The 24,214-nt window shown below is 39.5% G+C and overlaps 1 protein-coding gene across 5 annotated transcripts in view; it reads right to left on the reverse strand.

Annotated features, from left to right (window-relative positions):
* WASF3 (WASP family member 3) overlaps positions 1 to 24,214 on the reverse strand; it is a 78,581-nt gene that overhangs the window by 26,353 nt on the left and 28,014 nt on the right. For 4 of the 5 annotated variants that reach the window (XM_072850449.1, XM_072850446.1, XM_072850448.1 and 1 more), the window contains one exon: positions 1,392 to 1,534. In XM_072850449.1, the coding sequence (XP_072706550.1) occupies positions 1,392 to 1,524 (133 nt within the window). In that variant the 5' untranslated portion in view covers positions 1,525 to 1,534. Of the gene's footprint in view, positions 1 to 1,391; positions 1,535 to 22,082; positions 22,178 to 24,214 lie in introns of those variants that run through there. The other variant, XM_072850450.1, reaches the window with a different exon arrangement.

The following is a 24,214-nucleotide window of genomic DNA, read 5'->3' on the forward strand; positions in this document are numbered from 1 at the left end:
TTAAAAAGACCCCAACATACTCTAACTTACACATCCAAAGCAGAAATAACAATGATCAGAAATACAAAATGGTTCCTATCCAAAAAGAATGCTAACAGATCACGAGACTCCAACCTGGAAAAGATATCACTAGGAGAACACAATAAAGATTTAATAAAATCACAGATGACTATGGAAATATACGAGATGAAATCACCTTTCATTATTTTTCATAACTCAAGAGCCAGAAGGTATCAAAAGGAAGAAACAAATCAACTTCTATTGTGGGACATTCTGCCACAGCTCATTGGGCAAGAAAAAAGTGCAATCCCCATTTGAACACATCTAAGCAATTCCACAGACGATAGGTTTACAAATGCTCTTTACATAGGGTGATTCAGATGGACCTCCAGCTCAGAAAAATCCCTAAATCACTGACTACTTAAGAGGGGAACATGCTGTGTTTCTTGTACTCTTTCCCTAACCAAAGGCTATTTCCTATCATCACAAATTGAGCACCAGACTTAGTGGGACCCATAGTCTAAACTCCATACAGACTCTCTTACATTCTTAAACCATTTCCATTTACAAAGTGAAAAAACTGATGAAGCGATAATTTCTTTTCTCTGATCAGAGTTATGAGCACAAAAAACAGCTGCTGATTGTTAAACACTCTGAAGAAATTTCTTTTCTCATTCATTAAGAAATACTATTATTTTTGCAAGCACTCCAGGCGTGCTTCTAGAATTGCTAGTTGTGGTGTCAACTGACAGGTGTACTGTGTAGGCTACTCTGTATGGAGCTGACACTAGCTTGCCTCAACAGTAGCCTACAGGTTTGTTCAGTGAATGCCATTCTTTTGATGTGTGTGCTTAATTTCATTCATATGAATTGATCACACACATATACAAAGAACAGGCTTAAGAAATACTAGCACATTAAGACAAACTGAAATTTCAGTCAAATGTGTCATTTGATGCCAAGAGGCAGAAGAGTTTGCTGGCTTCATCTTGTACAACTGAAAGCCAAGAATAACTCAAGTGCTAGTCTTGTTTCTTACACCAATTTCTCTCACCTTAGAAAAATTCCTGGGGTTTTATGCCATACGTTTGTGGTTTTGGGGGGGGGGTTTGGGTTGGGTGGTTTTGTTTTTTGTTTTTTGTTTTTTTTGGGGGGGGGAGTGTTTGTTTGTTTTGTTTTTTCACTTGCAAATCTTAGAGAGGCTCTGCTTGTATAAACTTCAAAATATAGAAGAGCATAAAAGCAATGAAATAGCATTATATTATTATATTACATAAGTAGCAATGTCCTGTATCATAATTTTGCTATTTAAAACAAGCCATCTTAAAGCTTTTCATTTATTCAGTTTTTCATCACGAATCAAATACTTACAGGAAGTTACAAATACTTACTTAAGCTGCTTAGCTGGCGTATGATAGCAGCAAGGGTACTATTCGTTACACATTCCAGTTCACTAGTAATTCCCTCTGGCAGAGCTCCTCGGCAGAGATGCCGCGGTTCAATGTTCCTTTTCACCAAAGGCATGGCTCACAACCTGGAATTTACAGAAGAATATGTATTATATTTACAACAATGAAAATAAGAGCTACAAATCTGTGTAGCACACATTCAGTTTTTTTTCTACAAAATATCTTTCACCTTTCTTCTTTTAAAGCAGCCTTGCTTCAGCCTTCCTGCTATAAGAAACTGTAAAATTCCTACCAAGGCACTGGAGTCGTGCACTCAAGCCAGAACATGACAAGAGCACTGCAGATAAGCACAGAGGATACAGTCCATGTAGATAATGTACAACAAATCCAGGCAAAAAGTGTAATATTTACTGTCTGCACAGACCTGTGCCACAGTACCAGAATCACTGGACTTTACTGCACATTTGCATTTATAAAAAACTGGCAGTCCCCACAGGAGTGGCACGAAAGATCACTGTCTGGAGCAACCTGGCTCGCTGCCTTGGCAAGCTGGCCACCACCAGACTGTCCGTGCATTACAACCCCCCGACTACATCAGACACTGACCTACCCTTGCTCTGACAGTTTTCAGTCAAAATTATAAACTCATCTGACAGATAAGGGTAAGGGCCTCACAGAAATAGGCTGGGTGAGAATAAGGAAGAAGCTGCAATGGGAGGAAGAAGATAGTTTTCCACAGGTGGTGCTGAATGACAATCTGAATGAGGTTAAGAGCACATGTTGAACAGATTTTGGGAGCATGCCAGATACAGGAAGGCATTTATCTGAGAAAACAAAGGCTTCCGAGAAAACCAGTTCTGACAAAACAGAAGAAACTAGGGTGGGGAAAACGAATACAGAAAGATATCTCAAAGCATCACAAAAGGGCACAATGGCATAGAAAACACTATCCTGCAGGGAGCACCTTTGAGACCAAGGATGCCCAAGGGGGACAGAATTCCCCCAAAAGGGAAATGAGAGCATATAATATAAAATAAAAAGTTCTTAAGCAGTTTTCTTTAAAATGTCATTAATACAATTATGAGTCAATTTGATTAGCTTTTTTGAACACTGACAATTCAATGTCCATGCACTGCTTTTGAATAATACTCTGTTTAAAGACCATGTGGCACCAAAATTTTCTGGAATGAGAAGTTACAGTGTTATCGCGGGCATAAGTTCATTTGGAAAAGACTTAACAGAAAATTTATCTTTTATTGCACTAAATCAATTAAAGTAACCTTTCAATTTCTCTAATTAAAATCACATTAGTAAACTAAAAAGACCTTTTTAGTTTTCAAATGTTGTATAGTAATTTTTGTAATGACTTTCCCCCCTTCCAAGGTTTAAAATATTTTCTTCTCAAGAAGATTTCTAAAAAATTAACAACTTTTAAGTAATTAGCAAAAAGCAAATTATTTCACTGTAAGGTGATTTCAGAATTTCAGGCCAGGAAGAAATAGGCTCATGACTTCTAAGCAGTAGTTTTGAATTATATTTTATATCTTTCTTAATATGAGACAGTTTATTTGAATATGTCAGAATTTAAGGCCAGTTGAGTTTGCTAAAGTTTAAACAATACATCAGAGGTAAGAGGGGAAGAATTTTTATTTTATATTACACCAAAAAGCTTCTTGTTTCTGTTCTATGTTATCGTATTCCTCTACAAAGAGATGCATTTTAAAATATTACTTAATATTCAATGCAGTCAGTCTTCTGAACTTGATGAAAAATAGGTAAAAACTGGAAATTCATAATTATAAGAGAGCATCCTAGCAACATCACACTGTAAACCGGCTAGTGCATTGCAACTACGAAATAAAAGTCATTAAGAGGAATTATTTCACTGTGCAGTAAAATATTCATAAACTTAATTAGTTAGAAGTAAATTAATAGGAGCATAAATCAGTGCTAAAGCAGCCAATTCCAAATCTTAGTATTACTCCAACACACAAGCTACAATTTTTGTTTTCCTCTGTAACATTAATAGCACTGTCATACAAACTAAAGGCATGAAGACGCCCTACAACTATGACAACAGAATTCCAGAAATATTGGTGGGTGATTAGACATCTCATAAAGTTGTCTTTCCTGGAAACTAATTTTTTGTGCAATTCATCAGTAAAACACTCTGGTGAACAAGGCAACCATTCTACTGGGTTTGGGGTTTGCAAGCCTTTGTTTGTTTGCTTTTTTAAGAGAATTACTGGGAATATGTTTTGCTACACATGTTTTTTAACCCACCTTACTTAAATTCTTATATGAAAAGACCAGAAGGCCAGCAGAGTAAAGCCTAGTTTCCCATGGCTTTCTGACCAACATTCTCAGAGCTGGCCCCCCTCTTACCTTTTGCAGTTTACCTGACTTTTTGGTCAGGTGTGTGGTTTACCCCCACCACCCCATGCAACGCACTGGGGCCAGTTGGAAGCTGGCTGCACACTGCTCGGCTAATTGCTTGCTACCTCTTGAAACATCTACCACACTGAGTAGAATCAAAACGCCTGTCACCAGGAGCACTAATTTAAGCCCCTTCTCCACATCGTGTTCTTCCTCACCTATAAAAGCCAATTTCAAGAAAACATACAACTGCAGTTTGAGTTTTTCATTTTCTCATCAATTCTTTATGAAATGGTCCAATGCATTCAAAAGCTAGCAGGGGGGAAGAGACTGACCCAAGACATCCCATTTCTTTAAAGAGCAGGCTAAAACACACAGCAGTGCTCAGAGGGGGGGGGGGGAAACAAGTTTCATTTGTGAATGCATGATTTATATTATTATGTATCCACCTCCTTTCAGTGTGAAGTTTAATTCCAAAAGGTAAACTGAACACTGATGAGTAAATATATGCAACAGATTAAGCAATGCATTAACTGCTCCTGCTCAGAGGAAAAACAAAAAAAAGCCTCCAATTGCAATTATAAGTTTCTTCTAATTTAAAACCTTCAATTATCTGAATCACTTACAGACCTATTCAGCTACTAACCCACTAGTAAGTAAAAAAGCTCTTATTACTATGTGTCCTTGCCACTAAAGCACTACCACCCTTTTCTTTACCACATACAACTCAACAGTTAGACAACCTTAATCTTTCTTAAAGAAAATTCATGAGAAGTGAGGCTAAAATTTTTTCAATATATATGTAACAGGAGGTTAAACAAGAAATCAAGACAAAATAAGCCTCTGAATTATACGGGCTTCACCAGGCTGGGGGGGTAGTATGTTACCAGGTGCAGTAAAAAAAGAGTTGGCAATGGCAGTTCCACTGCCTTCCACATTCATCTTCCACCTGTTTCGAGTCACACTTCAGTCCCAGCCTATTACTAGTCAAGATATTCATTGTGATACTCTGTCACTGTATTAAACACATTGGCATTTGGTAAATCATACTCAGTTTTACAACACAGAGGTTAAGTAACAACAACTCTTTGCTCCTATCCCCAAATAAATAGAAAACTTAAGGCAAAGAAGTTGTTATTATTTTCAAAATTCAGATTTTCAATATTTTCAAAAATTGTATCAGTTCAGAAGACTGAGACCAATAATTTTTGATCATTTTCTTACACATTTTACCCTGGCTAAGTATGCAATACAGCCACAGACTTACAGCTAGGATAAATAGGTCCAACTCCACTCCCTGCATGGAGCCACCTATGCCCAACAGCTGGCTTGAAACCACCAGCTGCATCTGACAAGAGATGAAGGACCTAGAAAGATGCTATACTGCATGTATATAACTGGCTATACTAGAAACTTATGAGACATTAACACCAGACCAGAAAAATGGGAGCAGGCATCAAAGGCGGGAAGAAGAAAATTAAGAGGGCGAGATGACACTTAACATCTTGCTAAATCCACGCGTGCCTCATTGGTGTGGACTAGACACAACATCTGGCTGGACTGAACTCTGGAGCACAAATGGACACTGCTCTCCAAACCCTGCAGGCATCAGCAACTGCACTGCTAACCTAACTCCATTTCCATGCACATTCTGAAAGGACAGCACTTCAGAAGCTTGAATTAGCTTAGATCAGCCCATTAAAAACTCACATTAGGTGTGCTCCCTCTGTATTCTAACTTCCCTTTTTCTTCTTCCCCACCCCCCCCATAACAACTTAAATAACCACCTTTGTTTTAAAATTAGAAGGCACTTATCCAGCAGTTATTGCTGTAGAGGCAAGCGGGGTACAGAAAGAGATAATGGAAGCATTTCTGCTTTTCCTTCTATGCTTTCCCTGTGGTTGCAGGAGTATCACTCCAGGTCACTTCAGACCACCTTCCTCTGGATAACAGCTGTTAAACTGCATTTAAGTTTGACATTGCCTTGGCAAGTCAGATTTAAAAAAATCTGACAAAGCAGATGTACAGTAACAAACATGAAAGACGACAAACACAATGTACAATCTTTCCAAACAACAGCGGAACATGGCTATTATAAGATACAAGCTGGGTTTTCAAGTATTTGAGCAACTGGCAAAAACTCAAAGCAACAGCTGTTCCCCAAACCTGCCTTTTGGCCTTTCACAACCCCCAAAAGGCACTGTAATTTACACTAGGACTAAAAATATGTAGCTGAATTTCATGGTTCTTATAATATTGAAGTTCTTAATATATTCACTAATAACCACAAAATTAATGTCAATTCCTTATACAGCCCCTCTTACTTGTCAATGTTTATCACATTTTCTCAAAGACATTGTTCAATCCTTTTTTTAAACTCTTAAGAGGTTTCTTCTTATATCTTCTAGTAAAAAAAAAATAAAGCTCAAGATTTTTACCATGAAAAAGAGCTTTCCATACATCCATCCTAAATCCTCCCTGAATATATTCTATTATTTTCAGGGAGTTTTAAAGCTTTTCATTGATGAATCTTGCAGACCTCTACAAAAAGAAACTACCATAATTCTCCTTCTACGAAGAAGGAAAACGTGAGATGAATTGAATATGCAGCTTGTTGTAAGTGATGTACCAGATGGGATTCCATTCAAAATTAAGCACCTAAAATTTGTATGACTACATATATATGAGCTCAGTGTTCATGTCCCTCTTGAGAGCTCAGCAGAACTCTAGAAAGCAACTAAACCACTGCATCTCTTGACAGATAGATACAAGAAAGATACGGTGAGCTCAAATACCTCATGTAAGCTCTGCTATGCACCCACCTAAATTTAGGTGTCTGAATCCAGAACTGAATTTCACTTCATCAAAACCAGAGAAATACCATCAGTTTCCTCACCTCTAGTCCTGTAATCAAGTTACACTACCTCCTAATCGCACCATCTCTATGCCTAGGGTATTTCAACATTTCAAATGTTTGCAGACAGTTAAATTTTCCCATACCTAATGTCCTAACACTCAATTCAACATGCTAAATTTCCATCTCTGAATGGCACCCAATTTGGTAATATTGCCCATTTTCCTATTTAAGTTTGTAATTCTAGATAGTCTGCAATTGCCCCACCTTCAAAATTTATCTATGTGCTAAATAGGAAAAGGGAAAGCAGGAAGATGAAAGACCCCAAACACTAGTTTTGGAGATGCTCTCCATCCCCATTTTTCTCCACCGAGTCACTATTATCACAGATTTGCTTGTCCTCTAAAGGCCCCTCATCCTTCACTACAAGACACAAAGAAAGGGCTACATAGATAGCAGACACTGCTATCCTCTTATCTCAAGGGAAGGAAAGGCATACACATGCCTTTAATCGTGTCCCTTTCCGCTTTTTCTTTGTCCTAAATGATGATGACTGGGAATCCAATGTTCGGGAACCTTTCTTACTTATCAACTGTGTGAATGTCATTTACTTTTTATCAGTATTCTTTATATTCTTTAACGACAACTTAAATACAATGGAAGTAGCAGATAACGTGGGAAGCATTATTTTAAGTTCATGATCCATATAATGTCATTCTTCTGTACTTTTTAAAGTTGTTTTTTGGGGTTTTGGGGTTTGTTTTTTGTTTGTTTTTTTTTTTTTTTAAACTGGCTTCATTCTAACCAAAGTTTGAAACACTTTGTATACTGCAAAAAGAAGAATATAAAATATTTTGCCATCAGTTACCGTATAACACTGCTCCAGTGTTCCAGAATAATTCAGTATTTGTCAAAAAGCATCTAAACAAGACTATCTGCAACTAATTTTTATAACATCTTCTAGTTATTTCAGTTATTCTTCTTATAGCATCTTCTAGGTATTCTAGTTCTATCAAGTATGCAATTCCTCTCTCAGCCAGGTTACTATGGAACAAATATAAAAATGAAAGTTTTACTAAATATCACAATTATGCTTTAAGTACTAAGTACTTTACTTTTATTAGAGATATCCCAATTTAAGGGACAGTGTATTTTATTAGTTAATATACATTTTTTTCATGTTTCCCCTAATTTTTAATGCAACTCTCGATTTTGATACTGAGCAGACATTTGTTAGAAATATGTACAATGTCTAATAGAATTCTGTTCCTTAAGGATAACTAAAAATCAAGAACAGTTTTTTTCTTATCCACAGCAAACCACATCTTTCAACAAGACAATACATGTAAAGCAAAATGCCTAGAAAATGCCCATCTCAAAAGAATAGCTAAAATTTAATACATAGCCAACTCGATCAATGTCATTTCCACATATCTTCCTCCTGATCTACCTGAAAGGTATGACAGTCAAGGCTGGAACAAAAACAGGTTTCTTCTTCTTCTTAGCATCAGACCACCACTTCTGATCTTCCTCTCACATCATACCAACCTGAGTATTAGGAATGATGAACCAGGCACCGAAATCCCTAAAGCAATTTTGTTTCTTTAATAGAGCTCTTATTTTAATGTCTGTTGCAATGACCTATTTCTGAAGGTTCACCAACTTAGAGGGTTGTTTTATTTTTTTTTATTTGACTGTGTTTTTGTCTGTGCTGAGCTCTTCAGGGCAGATTTTATGGTCCAGTGATATTATGAAGGAAATCAAGACATTAAGCAATGACAAGAGAAAGGACAACGGGGGGCATGATGTTTGGTTTTGTTTATTTACAACCTAAATATATTTTATGGACCTACGTTTCCCTAGGCAACCCTCCACATCTCCAAAAACCCCACAAGAGGCATAACAAAAATTTTGAGTTGGTAGTTACCTCTGCTAACACTGTGGGCCTGCAACACAAAAAGTTTATAGAATCATTAAAAGGTTAACATATTAATTCAGAAATTTCCTCTAATTGAAAAGTTAGGAGCAAAAAAAGTAAATGCATCTCCACAGCACCGAACATTTACATTTGCAATTACCTTAATAAATATAGTTCTCATCAGAATTTCACATTAACATTAACTCTAAACAAGAATACGCAAGATGGCATTCACTAATGCATGAAAAGAAAGAGTTCTGAGAATTATTTAACCTGAAATTAAGTAGTTATTCTTTCTATGAAAGTACAGCTTGTGTTACAAAAAAGGTTTTAAAATACTAATAGCAACTCTGAAGACAAGTCAGAAATCTGCCTTATTTTCTCTAAAGCTTGGGGGATTTTTTTTTTTTGCCTTTGTTCTACAACCCCATCTTTGAATTCCCTGTTGACTGTAGTTCAAGAAGTTATTTGTGCATCTGCCATGCTGTAACAGTGTAAAAGGTCTCATCAACTTCCATTTAAATACTTGTGTCTACAGTTCACTGCCTAATAAGCATGCCTCAATGAACAAGACTGAGGGACCACTTTAAAGTTATTAATTTTTTTCTTCCCAATAGAAATTCCCAAATATTCCAAAACTACAATCCCAACACTAACTTTCCTCTATCACAAGATTTTTTCCCCAGCAGTTTCCAAGGAAATAAAAATCTTATCATTATGAAGTACAGCGAGATTATGATAAAGTTTCATCTTCTGTTCCAGAATAAAGGATCATATACATCTCATCCAATTAAATGGCTTCACCATTGTTAAAGGAAGAAATAAAGATATTTCTTGCTCTCTGCTAATGAAGCAAGCATGCAATCAGTAGCATAACTGAGGTTACTGCATTATTTTATCTCCATTTCTGGGTATACAAACATAGTTCTTTTCAGGCGCAGCTAAAACATATCTATGGAATATAGAACATATCTATGGAACATCATTTTTTCCTGTATTAAGTCTTCTCATTGTCCAAATTAACGGATTTTGCAATTTGTATTCACAGCACTTTGTCACACTGCCCAATACGCAAAAACATTGCCAGTAAATTAGTCTGGATTTTTTTTTTTTACCCCATCACTTCAATCTTTATACTTTCTAAAGATGCTTTATGATTTTTTATAAAAAATACAGGAAAACATATACACACTATATTTTTCATGTTGAAGTACCTTTTTTTAAAAAAAAAAAACAAACGCAAATCATTTTCTTAATTCATCACTTCATTTCTTCACGGGATAAACTTTCCCTAGAACATCTGTGAATATTCCTCAGCTAGTTTCAACCTTTCTTCTTTTTCTCATGCTTATTTTTCCTCTGAAAGCTGAGATCTTTGGTGGTTTCACCTCCTTCTGATTCACCTTCTCACTTAGAATAGCTTATCGCACTACAGTAGCGGTAGTTTCAGGCTTTAAGCATCTCATTCTCAGGTAGCTTTCTTGAATCTAATGTCAGATTCCCATTCCTTAAAATTATTTTAATTAAAAGAAACACAAAACAATGGAAGAAAAACACTGTGGCCCCACTGAAGCTATTTGTTAAGATTTTCAGTAAGATTTCTTCTTCACCAACACATTCTAATCTTCCTTGGTACACTTAATGTTACCAAGATATCTACTTAAGAACAGATTTGCTTACCTGAAAACTAATACAGGTTCACAGATTGCACAATACAATAGCTTGCTATACTGAATCCAATTACTCTGTCAGCATCAGATCCACCCACCCTTTTCTACTCATCCTGTATCACAGCATCACAGAACTGTATAGGTTGGAAAAGACCTTTAAGATCGAGTCCAACCGTAAACCTAACACTTCCAAGACCACCACTGCACCATGTCCCTAAGCACCTCATCCAAATGTCTTTTAAATACTTCCAGCGATGGCAACTCAACCACTTCCCTGGGCAGCCTGGTCCAATGCTTGATAACCCTTTCAGTGAAGTAAAATTTCCTAATATCCAGTCTAAACCTCCCCTGGTGCAACTTGAGGCCATTTCCTCTTGTCCTATCACTTGTTACCTGGGAGAAGAGACTGACACCCACCTCACTACAACCTCCTTTCAGGTAGTTGTAGAGAGTGATAAGGTCTCCCCTCAGCCTCCTTTTCTCCAGGCTAAACAACCCCAGCTCCCTCAGCCGCTCCTCACAAGACTTGTGCTCCAGACCCTTCACCAGCTTCATTGCCCTTCTCTGGACACGCTCCAGCACCTCAAGGTCTCTCTTGTAGTGAGGGGCCCAACACTGAACACAGGATTCGAGGTGCGGCCTCACCAGTGCTGAGTACAGGGGCACGATCACTTCCCTGCTCCTGCTGGCCACACTATTTCTGATACAAGCCAGGATGCCATTGGCTTTCTTGGCCACCTGGGCACACTGCTGGCTCATATTCAGGAGGCTGTCAACCAACACCCCCAGGTCCTTTTCCACCAGGCAGCTTTCCAGCCACTCTTCCCCAAGCCTGTAGCGTTGCATGGGGTTGTTGTGGCCCAAGTGCAGGACCCAGCACTTGGCCTTGTTGAACCTCATACAATTAGCCCCAGCCCATCGATCCAGCCTGTCTAGGTGCCTCCGTAGACCCTTCCTACCCTTGAGCAGATCAACACTCCCGCCCAACGCAGTGTCATCTGCAAACTTACTGAGGGTGCACTCGATCCCTTCATCCAGATCATTGATAAAGATATTAAACAGGACTGGCCCCAACACAGAGCCCTGGGGAACACCACTTGTGACCGGCCACCAACTGGAGTAAACTCCATTCACCACCACTCTTTGGGCCCGGCCATCCAGCCAGTTCTTTACCCAGAGAAGAGTACACCTGTCCAAGCCATGAGCAGCCAGTTTCTCCAGGAGAATGCTGTGGGAAACAGTGTCAAAGGCTTTACTGAAGTCTAGATAGACAACATCCACAGCCTTCCCCTCATCCACTAAGAGGGTCACCTTGTCATAGAAGGAGATCAGGTTGGTCAAGCAGGACCTGCCTTTCCTGAACCCATGCTGGCTGGGCTTGACCCCTTGGTTATCCTCTACGTGCCATGTGATGGCACTCAGGATGATCTGCTCCATCAGCTTCCTTGGTACCGAGGTCAGGCTGACAGGCCTGTAGTTCCCCGGGTCCTCCTTCCAGCCCTTCTTGTAGATGGGCGTCACATTAGCTAATCTCCAGTCAGCAGGGACCTCCCCAGTTAGCCAGGACTGCTGGTAAATGATGGAAAGGGGCTTGGTGAGCACTTCTGCCAGTTCCTTCAGTACTCTCAGGTGGATCTCATCAGGCCCCATAGACTTGTGAATGTCTAAGTGGTGCAGCAGGTCACTAACCATTTCCCCCTGGATTATGGGGGCTCCATTCTGGTGCCCGTCCCTATGTTCTCACTCCGGGGGCTGGGTACCCAGAGAACAATTGGCCCTACTATTAAAGACTGAGGCAAAGAAGGCATTAAGTACCTCAGCCTTTTCCTCATCCTTGGTCACTGTGTTCCCTCCCCCATCTACTAGGGGCTGGAGATTCTCCTTAGCTCTCCTTTTGCTGCTAATGTATTTGAAGAAGTATTTTTTGTTGTCTTTTACAGCAGCAGCCAGATTGAGCTCTAGCTCAGCTTTGGCCCTTCTAATTTTCTCCCTGCACAGCCTTGCTACACCTTTGTAGTTCTCTTGACTTGCCTGCCCCTTCTTCCAGAGGTCATAGACTCTCCTCTTTTTCCTGAGTTCGAGCCAGAGCTCTCTAGTCAGCCAGGCTGGTGGTCTTCCCTGCCGGCTCGTCTTCCAGCACCTGGGGACAGCCCGCTCTTGTGCCTTTAGGACTTCCTCCTTAAAGAATGTCCAGCCTTCCTGGACTCCTTTGCCCTTTCGGGCTGCCTCCCAGGGGACTCTGTCAACCAGTCTCCTAAACAGGCCGAAGTCTGCCCTCCAGAAGTCTGTGGTGGCAGTTTTGCTGACCCCCCTCGCCACTTCTCCATGTAACAAAAATTCTATCATTTCATGATCCCTCTGCCCAAGACGGCCTCCAACCGTCACATGGCTCACAAGTCCTTCTCTGTTCGTGAGCAAGAGGTCCAGCAGGGCACCTTCCCTAGGTGGCTCACTCACCAGCTGTGTCAGGAAGTTATCTGCCACACACTCCAGGAACTTCCTAGACTGTTTCTTCTCTGCTGTATTGTGTTTCCAGCAGACATCCGGTCGGTTGAAGTCCCCCACAAGAACAAGGGCTAGAGATCATGATGCTTCTCCCAGCTGCTTACAGACTATTTCATCTGCCTCTTCATCCTGGTTGGGTCGTCTGTAACAGACTCCCACCACAATATCTGCCTTGTTGGCCTTCCCCCTGATTCTTACCCATAGACACTCAACCCTATCATCACCATCATCAAGCTCTAAACTATCCAGACACTCCCTAACATATAGGGCTACCCCACCACCTCTCCTGCCTCGCCTGTCCCTCCTGAAGAGTTTATAGCCATCCATCGCTGCACTCCAGTTGTGCGAGTCATCCCACCATGTTTCTGTGATGGCAACCATATCATAGTTTTCCTGATGTACAATGGCTTCCAGCTCCTCCTGCTTGTTGCCCATGCTGCATGCATTGGTGTAGAGGCACTTCAGCTGGGCTGTCATCTGTGTCTCCTTCATAGAAGAACACCCCTTGTGTGCTTTGAGGCGTTTCACTGGCATTTCCCTCTTGGCTCCTATTGCCTCAGTATCCCCTAGCTCAACTCTGACTTCAGCTGTGCCCCAGTGTACCCTGCATATCTCAGACACAGGCTGAGTGCCCTCACTGGCACCCGCTCCCTCTAACCATGGCACGTCGTCCCTCAGCTTCCCTCAGGCAAGCCTGATATTATCCCCCTCCCCCTTCGAGTCTAGTTTAAAGCTCTGTCGATGAGCCCCACAAGTTCCTGAGCAAAGATTCTCTTTCCCCTTTGAGAAAGATGAATCCCATCAGACGCCAGCAAACCTGGTGCTGTGTAGGCCATCCCGTTGTCAAAAAAACCCAAATCCGTGGCAATGACACCAGCCACGGAGCTATGAGTTGATAGACTGAGTGCCTCTGTTCCTTCTAGTGTCACTGCCCACAACTGGAAGGAGAAAGGAGAAAATAACCTGTGCTCCAGAGTCCCTTACTAGCTGTCCCAAGGCCCTGAAGTCTCTTTTGATTGCCCTAGGACTTCATGTTGCAGCTTCATCGCCCCCCACATGGAAGAGCAGTAGGGGGTAATAGTCCAAATACAGATGTATCAGAATACAGATGATCCAGGACACCTTCACACATGACTAGAATCTCTCATTTCTAGCTCGTAAGCTGTCCTTTCTCTAACCAAGATTTTGTTCATTAAGCCAAAACACACTAGTCACGCTTTCCCTCAAAAGAAATAAGGCTAAAGGGTACTAAAGAAATCCAACTGATTAAACTGGAACACATCCACATGTGGTATACCTGTGGCTGTAAAAAAAAATCAGGGTAAAAAAATAAAAAAGTACATGAAGAGCATGGACTGAAAAACTCTGGGAAGTGTACAGAAGCTTTTACCCAAATAAGTAAATTTAAATCTGGTTTAACAGAACAATATTACCTGACACTGTGCTTGAGGGTAAAAGGTGGCTAGTCACATCAATATAGCATCCTGAATGGGAAAAAAGTTGATTTGTGCCTGTGTGGGTTCATGTCCAGACTCACCACCATTAAATCTATTCTTCTATATAAATCACATTTTCTCTTCTGTCTTCTTCCCATATCCACATGGATAATGTAACCACCTACACAATGACAACAACCCACATTGTTGCTTTCCACTAAACAAAGAGTGACCAGTTTAAAGTATCAGCAAAAGATGCCGACATGTTAATTTTGTTCTTAGCATGATGGCTGCTCATCCTGCCTTCCAGATGGCTCGGTGTGAAAGGGATGGTGGGATGGGGAAGAAGGAATATTCCATACTGTTCTGAACATCTGTTCCGTTGCCTTTATACATTAAAAAAAAAAACCCAAAAACATTACTGCCACTATCAATTTTACTATTTCAAACTAATACTACCAGGCTAACACCAAATATAGAGTAAATGTTATGCATGTACATGAGAAAGGAAAAATGTCTTCAAGTCACATAAGAGCATTTGTTTAGTTTTTGCTGTCTTAAGAATGGACTTGTTTCAATAAGTACTTATGCTGCACTGAAAGCACATTTTTCTGTCATATAACCTTTCTTGAAATCTGTATTATACTCCAAGAATTTATTATTGTCCCTTCTATTCCAGCAAACGGAACTGAACTGAGTCACCACTTGTTTCCCTTTAATTTTGTTTGTTTGTCTTTTCAGTAAAGACACACACTATGCATTTGTTGGAGCTTGTTTAAATTCTATTTGAACAGTTTTGCACAGCAATTCAAAAATAGTTTCCTTGTGCATATACAGATATAGTGGTAGCTTTTTGGTTTTTAAGCAGATTTGAAAAACAGAAATAAAAAGATAAATATCTTACTACAGTATACAGTCTCCCTCTCAAATAACATTTACCCTTCAAAAATACCATCTCTTGAAAAGAAGCACTCAGCCAGAACAAGAAGGAACTCAGCACACAGTTAGGAAAGCAAAGGAAGCAGCACTTTGCCCTACAGCACACGGAAAAGGACTTAGATTGATCATCCCCCCCTTTTGTATCATCTTGACATGTGCAAACCATATGGCTGCCAAATTATTCAGTTCTTTCTACTCTGAATAACCAATGATTATATGTATGAAAATTTAGAAGTACTGAAACACTGGTTTGAAAAATGCCATCCTGTAAAATCTAATTTTGTTGCCTAAATGGTAACATTCAGTGAGGAGTATAAACTGGATGAGGTCAAAAGCAGCAAAATCACAAAGCAGCACAGAGCTAGTTATAGCACCAAGCTAATTAGGTCAGGAACAGCCCTCCACTAGCAGGTCAAAATGTTTCCAGATGCCAACAGGCTTGGATCTTATCAGATTTGAGTACAGAGTTGGTTGCGTAGACAAAGCCACATAGTTCGCACTCTCCATAGCCAAACTCAGCAGCCCAGATATCTGAGAAAACGTCTACAGGCCACTCTTTCAACAACGTGGTGAAGTACTCCCATGAAATAGCCAAGATGAATCTAGCCTTAGAGTAAATCATGGTTCAAATACCTTGCTGTGTACTTCCAACACTAGTGATTCCCACCTATTTAGTACTTCTTGATTTTTCTAGCATAGTAATGCCACAGGGCAATAAAATTTAAAAAATGACAAAACCAAGGGAACTGCTATTTAATAAATACTATTAGTTAAATATCAACCAACCATACCAGGACATTTCCCACATAAAGGAAGTTTCTTTCTTGTTCATCACTCACCTATTCCAGGATTTTTTTGGACTGTAGTTCAAAAAGCATCATTACAAACACATTCCTCCCTTCATCCATCTGACAATTAAAATAAGAGGGCACAGAGTGGCTTTTCATTTCCCAATTTACTATAAACTACTGAGAGACTATTTTAAGTGTGATTCTTTCAATATCGTCTCTTGAATGATGGCCTTATAAATCTTAAGACTGCTTACTTTAAATCTGTTTTGGATATCTAATACACATCCTTCTAATAGTTTAGTTTGAATTATGGAAAGTCACATTTTATCTACATTACAGAAATGGAATAATTCTGTAACACAAGAACCACTACCATATGATATTTTACGCTACTTTAGACAATTTGATGCTGGAACAACTTGTAACAGAATATTAAAAGTCTGCAACTATAAACAAGCCTTTTTTTAACATTTAGGCTACAATAACACACAAATAGCTCTTGGAGACCATTTTGAGCGCATTTGTCCCAGCCTTCCTCCTTCACAAACAATAAGTGTTATCAGCAACAAATGCCTTGATTATTTAAAAAAAAAAAAAAATGTAAGCTGCAGCTAGGCCTTGCTGACTTACATTGATCCCATTTAACAGAGCCTTACTGGATTTAAAGTGCTCGAAATAACCGTCTGGGTCACAGCCCATGTGACAAAGGCAGCCCGGTAAGGCCTCAGGAGCCCGCCTGCAGTGAGAACATGCTGTTCAGACCCTCAAATGACCTCAAGCTAAACCAGAAGCAAATTCAGTAATTTGTTTCTCAGAACTCCAATTAACCCTAAATTGGAAGGAAAAGTACAAAAGGGATGAAGTATCCACTTCATTCCAATAGTATCAATTTTGTGGCAAGACAGTGTTCCTTATTTCCCTTATCATCTAATTTACCATTAAAATCCTTTCAGAACAGCATTTTTCAGAAAAAAAATTTGTTCTTAAACTCTTTTTCCCCACAGCAGTTGATCTAAAATCTAAAATGTCACAGGGAAGTGTTAAGTTTTCTCATAGTTCAGTTAATCCAAAATCTAAAATGTCACAGGGAAGTGTTAGTTTTTCTTATAATTCTTTTCCATACCAGAAAACCTCCAAAAAATCATATAGGCATATATACACAAGTACACAGTTTCTGTACATATATATTTGATATATACACATAGAGATATATACACATTTTTTTATACATATGACACACTGCAATGATGGAAGAGAGCAATAACATAGGTCAAACTGCAAAGGAAAAAAATACTTTGTACCTTGACAATTCAGCATTAATCTTTGTCTGCCTCAACTCCTAATGCGCCTCCTCCATGCCCAGTTCTCACCAGGCAGGACAGAGCTTCCCGCTGGGAAACAACAGCAAAGATGCTTTACCAGGCTACCACAGTGTATCATGATCCCTAAAATACCTTGCAGTCAAACAACTTCACTGTCCACCTGAACCACCAGGATCTTGGAGAGACAGCGGCAGAAATCTCCTGGCACATGTTGCCAGCATGCAGAGAGCCCATGAAGATTTAAGTTAATATAAAATAAATCAACATCCCTAAGATTCTTCAAGGTGGAGATTCCCACCCACCATTGCCATGGAATTTCAGCAGGAAACTCAGGATTTCCCCAATTCTTCTGATTCGGAAGCTACCACCAACACTGCACTTTCCCTATATATCAGAAACCTGGAAGTGGCAGCTAGTCTACGTGGGGAAAAAACACAGATTTATTTTGGGTGCATTTTAAGGAAAAACTGAACAAAATATTTTGTCTTTGAATCCAACAGCTGAGTCAAAGTAAATCAACATAAAAATTCCCAACTATTTTCATCCTGAGCCAAGTACACCATCTGTTCCCATGAAGTCCATCTTCTGGTGGCTACTGTACTACAGTGTATCACAAACTGCCAGGCAATTGAGGACTGGTGCATAAATCAAGATACTATGAGTGATAGAGTGCAACACTCAGGACAATAGCAAAAAAAAACCAAACCACAACACCAAAAAAACCCCCACAAAACACCACCAAGAAAACCACCAACCACCACAAAACCCACCACCCAAAAAACCCACCACAAAGCACAAGTAGCCTTATTAAGCCCCAGCATTAATGAAGCCGGGTATTCCGCAGCTTTGTGCACTGTGGTTATTTCACTTTAGTGCCTAAGGAGGGCTGAGCTCTGATTAGAGGTTTTCCCAGAATGGGGATGCTTTTCATATCTTTCCTACTGCCAGTGTTCGGTAACTTGAACACTAATGATGCAATTTCTCTCTGTCAGGTAACCTTCCTCTCTTTCTTCCACATGGTTACAGTCTTCAAGTTAATCAGAGAAATCATTCATGTTTGATGCACAAGAAGTTAGCAATTCATAATTTTCCAGTTCATAAAATAAAATAGTAATAGTTACAGATGGCACAGCAGAACATCTGGTTATAAGAAGTACAGGAACTCCATATACCCCTACGATTGAATCACAAGCAAGTAACACTGGGTCTAGAAGAAATCAAGATGGATCATATCCCTTTTCCTGGCCTTATCAATACTGAAGACATTTTTTAAAATTAAGTTACACGGACAGATATCCATTTATACCTTTCACCAAGAACAGAATACCAAGAGAAATAAAACTGCAGTGAAAAAATAAATCTGAATACACTTGATATATCTAATATTATACTAATATATGAGGCACATCAAGATTGAAAGCAGCTACATATCCCCAAATACAAAATGTTACTTTCCCTTGGTGTTTCTGGCTCTTTTGTGACAGATCCTCCCTTTTTTGCTAGCATCCCAAATTCAGATGTCAAAGTTCTGCCCACCATTAACTTCCTAATAATCCCATGTATAATCCTTGTCTCCGTTTTTTCATTTGTTTTGGGTTTGGGGTTTTTTTGGGGTGGTGGTGGGTTTGTTGGGGGGGGGGGGGGGGGGGGCGGGTGTTCTGGTTTGGTTTTTCTTTTTTTTTTTTTAAATAAAGTCCAAAATGAATGTCAGGCATTAGTAAAAGTAACATGTTTTGATACAGTAATGTTGGCATACAGAACCTTATTTGCAGCATTAAAGAGATTTCCTCGTTACACATACGGTAACTCCCATTACAAGACAAATAAACTACTATAAAACCATAGTGAGTCTCAGACCAAATACAGCAGCTAGTCTTCTCTAAAAATCCCCTTTCAAAACTTGAAGGCTGAAAAGCTGTGTTCCATGAAATCTGGCATTGTATCAACAGATCTCCATGGAGCTGGCAGGGTAGAAGTGCTCCAGAAATGAGCTTCAAGAAAAAAAAAAAGCATTCTTACCATGTATAATCAACCACTAAGAAGAGGCTTAAGCAACTTTTTCCCCCAGCTAAAATCATCAAATCTCAGCTAAGATTACTGGGGATGCAGAGGTTACCAATTATAATACTAAGTAATTTCTAAAGTCTGCTTTCTTCCAGCATTTCAAATCAGTACATTTAAATATCCTTTGTGGAACCTTTTGTAAACACGAGTCTTTCTGTATTTCTTCAAGACATATATGTCTTGAAAACGTAAACATAGCTTTTTAAGAGTCTATGAAATTTCAGAACCTAACATTGAACATTCGGAAGTATCACAGTGATTTACAGCTATCTCTAATTCTCCTCTTTTAGTCAATGCCAAGTGTGGGTGGATGCCAAGTGTGAGTGAGTTGGGAAGAAAAATAGTATAATAGTATTACATAGTATAATAAAAGCAGAACTGAACAAAATACATGCAGTCCACAAGAAAGCAAGCAGCACCATCCATCACTAGTTTTCCACTTGTGGACCTCTGGGGATGTTCAAAGACTTCAAAAGGCATTAGGAACAGTAACTGAGGTTAAGGACTACATTAGCAAGTTGTGTGGTACAATAGGAGCAGACACACCTGCAGAGCAGAACAGTTGGTGCTGATAACCCTGTGTCTGTCTTACATACAATTTCTTTGGTAGGAAAGCAGGGATATTCATTCCAAACTAGCTCTCACCCGGTCTTATGGCCCATTAGATGCTGAACACTGTCAGGTATGCTCCTAGAGAGCACCTTTTGGTTTTAGACTCATCAGAAGAGAGTTCATATGCTCCTGGGGAATTTGGGGAATTTGTGGGAATTGTGGGAAAAAATGTGGGAAAAACAACTGGGGAATTTGCAACATAAACATACTCCTGGATCCAAACTAAACTGATAGCATAATGCACCCTAAAATGCCTGTTGTCTCAGCATGTTTTAATTCACTACATAAAGGTTGAAAAAGTATAGTTTTATTTTGTCTTAATTTTATGAGGACAAGGAGGAAGAAAAGAGGCAAATACTGGTTGAAAAAAACAATCCTCTTAAGGCTGAAAACGTGTCACAGTAATTTTTAATTATTGCTCTCTCCAATATTTATGAATGAAGGCTCCATGGGAAAGGAAGGAATAAAGACACACTATGCACAAGAGTCAGCTTCATCTATCCTCTCCTTCCCTATAAGGCATTCAGCCACCCAACACTTGGGGAAGGATCTCATCTTCCCCACTAGCTGGCAGTCAACCACGTACCAAATTCCTGGCAATACAGACAACTAAAACCCACTGAAGGAGGAACAGACTGCCTAAGCCTAGTGAGGTTGCAACTGCAAATTCGCGTCAGAAAGCCTATTACAGCAAGGTTGCATAATACCTATGTTACTACAATATCTGGACACCTAGACATTAAGTTTACTCTCCAAACTTGAGAAAGGCAAGAAGCAGCATCTCAAACAGTTGAAAGGCATAAAGCTACTTGATGATGCTGGCAGGCACATAAGGCCCACAGAAGGATCAGCAATTGAACCTAGGTACACCAATACTTAGCAACAAATGCTTCAACCACAAGATGAGTTATGTTTCCTTCTCAGAACCAAAACCCAGTTACTGCCTTAGGATCCATTCCACTTAAAGTTGTGCTTTTTAAGACAGGTGTAAGCCAACCACTCCTTGATTTAATTAAATGGATTCCTTTCCCCATTCCCTGTATCAATATTTCTGCTATTATAGCTGCTGCTCCTGGCTGAGCTGCTTCCAGAGCTGGAATCAGATTGGAAGTGAGCAGCAACTTAATACAGAGGAACAAAGTCAAAGCCATTTATGGAATTACTGCCCTTATAGCTGAGACCACACAAGTGATAGTGAGAGCACTCAATCTGCTTCATCACAAAGAAAAAAAAACCAAGCAGCAATTCAAGCTAACCTCCCATTTCATACTGAAACAGGACAGAAGCATTCAAAAGACCAGTTACAACGTTCAGTCGAGTAGGTAAATAGCAAGCTAAGCACAAGCGACTACCTAAAATGTGGTAAACAGACCTGAAAGATTAGCAACTGCTTTGTACAAGAAATGGCATCAATATTGTCACAGAAAGAGGATTTAAGTCTAGTCATAGAATCATTTAGGTTGGAAAAGACCTTTAAGATCATCCAGTCCAACCGTAAACCTAATCATAGAATATCCTGAGCTGGAAGGGACCCATGAGGATCATCAAGTCCAACTCCTGACTCCACACAGGGCAGCCTAAAAGTTACACCAGACACCTAAGAACATTGTCCAAACGCTTCTCGAACCCTGACTGCCTTGGGGCCACAACCACCTCCCTGCGGAGCTTGTTCCAGTGCTTGACCACCCTCTCAATGAAGAACTTTTTCCTAGTTTCCAATCTGAACTTCCCCGATGCAGCTTTAAGTCAATCCCTCATGCCCCATCACCGGACACCAGAGAGAAGAGATCAGCACCTCCCTTCCTGCTCCCCCTCATGAGGAAGCTGTAGACAGTGATGAGGTCACCCCTCAGTACCCTCTTCTCCAAGCTGAATAAAGCTACTATCTTCAGCTGCTCCTCATAAGCCATGCCCTCTAGTCGTAGTCCATCTTATTGGTAGGAGGTACAGACCTATGACACTAAAGAGCTCAAGGCTGTTGCAATTTTCTGTCACCCTCTGCTGCCACATTTCCCAAAATCACATAGGAGTCCCAGCAAACTCCAAGAAGGTCAACAAAAATCTTATTAAATAGAAGAAAATAGACATTTCTTATATATTTATTCCTCGGGCTCACAGAGGCATCTGCCATGTCCCAAGGACTGTATTACATGACATCTCATGTATGCATTACAAATTCTGTTTACCTTGTTAGCCACATAAGTAGTTAATGCCTGCATCATTTCCATCTTTTTCATAAAGAGGTGCTTTTGGTGAATGCTAACTTGGTATACATTGATTTCTGTTGTCTGTTTACAACTAGAAAAAAAAGCATGTACACATAAATATTTAAGACCAAATTAATTTTAAAAGCATGAAGTATTAAAGGATAATTTTTTAAATAAATATATAGTACTTTTAAAGAGGAGGGTGGATAGAAACTCAGCAAAAAATTGGTATCCTCTTCTCAGGAAGAAGAAGTTACCAATCTGATGAAAGGTACCATCACATCTCAAGAACAGCAGTTGCTCTTACCTCCTGGTAAATTGTGAAGATCCCTTTTTTCTTTTCCAAGAGAGTAAGACGGAATCAAGGACAAACCATTAAAAAAAAAGGAACCTATTCTCTACATGTTTTCAATCTAAAAAGTCTTAATTCTTACAATTCATAGAGAACAGAACATTGTTTCCCATTACTTTAACAATAAAGGTCATAAAATAGTATACAAATAGATTGCATGCTGAACTGATCACATTGAGATTTCATAATTTCAGAGAGAAAGACCCTTCTATCAAAATTCAGTAGCTGAACACCTGAAGAGAAGCCGCTCAGTTTTACACTGATGCATGATAAAAAGATGCCCTGCCCACATTTTAGAGCCATAGTCCAACCTTTTCCTCCTTTATAGGAGCCCTACTGACAGTGCTTTCTCTTCTTCACTTCTAGCACCACTGCCTTTTCCATACTCTCTACTCCAATTGCCAATACAGCAAGGAAGGCTGTTATGTCCTTCACACATCCTACAGCTGCTTTCTTCTACCAGAGAGTTTACTAAGTTGGACTCTGCTTTGCACACCTCGCTTTTGGCAATGTCATGTCTCACAGCTACTTCAGAAGTTGCCAGCTGGTCCAACAAGAGTTGGAGGCACTGGTAACTAAAGGGAGAGGTATAAATTAATGCTTCAAACTACCTTTTGCATATTGGACTAAAATACTTTCAGTATTGATCTGTCATTAAATTGTTTTGAAGAAAAAAGTTTCCTAGAAGTAGATGTTCATTCTTAACACCAGTAAGTAGATTTTGAACCTAAGCATGCTGAAGTGAAAACAATGGGGAAAAAATTAAATCCTAGAATGTTGATGTCCAGGATGTTTTTGTTTTTCTTTAAACAGAAACAAAGAAAGATGCAGAATTCTGAAGTGAGCTTACTGTAAACTTGCCTCCAGCACTGTTGTTGCTGTTATCCTGGTAATAAAACATTCTCCTGTGAAATGCAATTATTAATTTAAATCATGTTGATCTCATGAGATCCCACAATCCCAGAGGAACAGATTTCTTGACTAAGGTTGTAACCAGCTGGTTGCTGAGCAAAAAGAGGACTGCTGTTGCCACCTCTGTGATGAGGCTCCAGAAGGCAATACTGCAGTTGGCACCCTGCCTGAGGCTATTTGAGAATCACAAACTGAGCAAAACTTGTGCAACTGCATTGGAGACCAGAGTTTTTTGTGGACTGATAGGGTAACGCTAAGGCACAAACTCGTTGACTCTGATTCTCAAAGACTGTCATTTAAAGTTATCTATGATTACACGGATCTTCCATACACCCCACCAAATTATGTAACAAACCTATCAATACATACTTGCTCTTAACTACACTTTAAAATAGTCAACATAATCTACAGAGACTACAGGCTGCATGTATGGAAAAAAATCAAGCCATTAGAGACTAATCTACACACAGTTCAAGAAACAATTTAACTACATCAGTTAAATTTAGAAACTGATTTAGTTAATCATTGCACAGGCAACCAAGATTTAAACCTCATCTTCAAGCAGATCCCTACACATCAGCTGCATAATTCAGAAGGGAAGTTACTATGATGCCAATCACAGAAAAAGTTCAGAGAAGAGGTCAATGACTGCATTTATTTGCAGTATTGAAGCAGCACTGAATTTCCCATAGTCTCAGTGACAATCAAGAATATTTCTGTATGCGTTCATATCACTATCTTGAAAACATGATGGGCATGCTAAGGCTCTCTCAGCACAGATGACAGTTTTACCAAATTACTCCTCCTTGCATATTAACATCAAACCCATTTTGCCAGGCTGCAATTT

Source organism: Ciconia boyciana, chromosome 1, assembly GCF_034638445.1.
Source record: "Ciconia boyciana chromosome 1, ASM3463844v1, whole genome shotgun sequence".
Lineage (NCBI taxonomy): Eukaryota > Metazoa > Chordata > Aves > Ciconiiformes > Ciconiidae > Ciconia > Ciconia boyciana.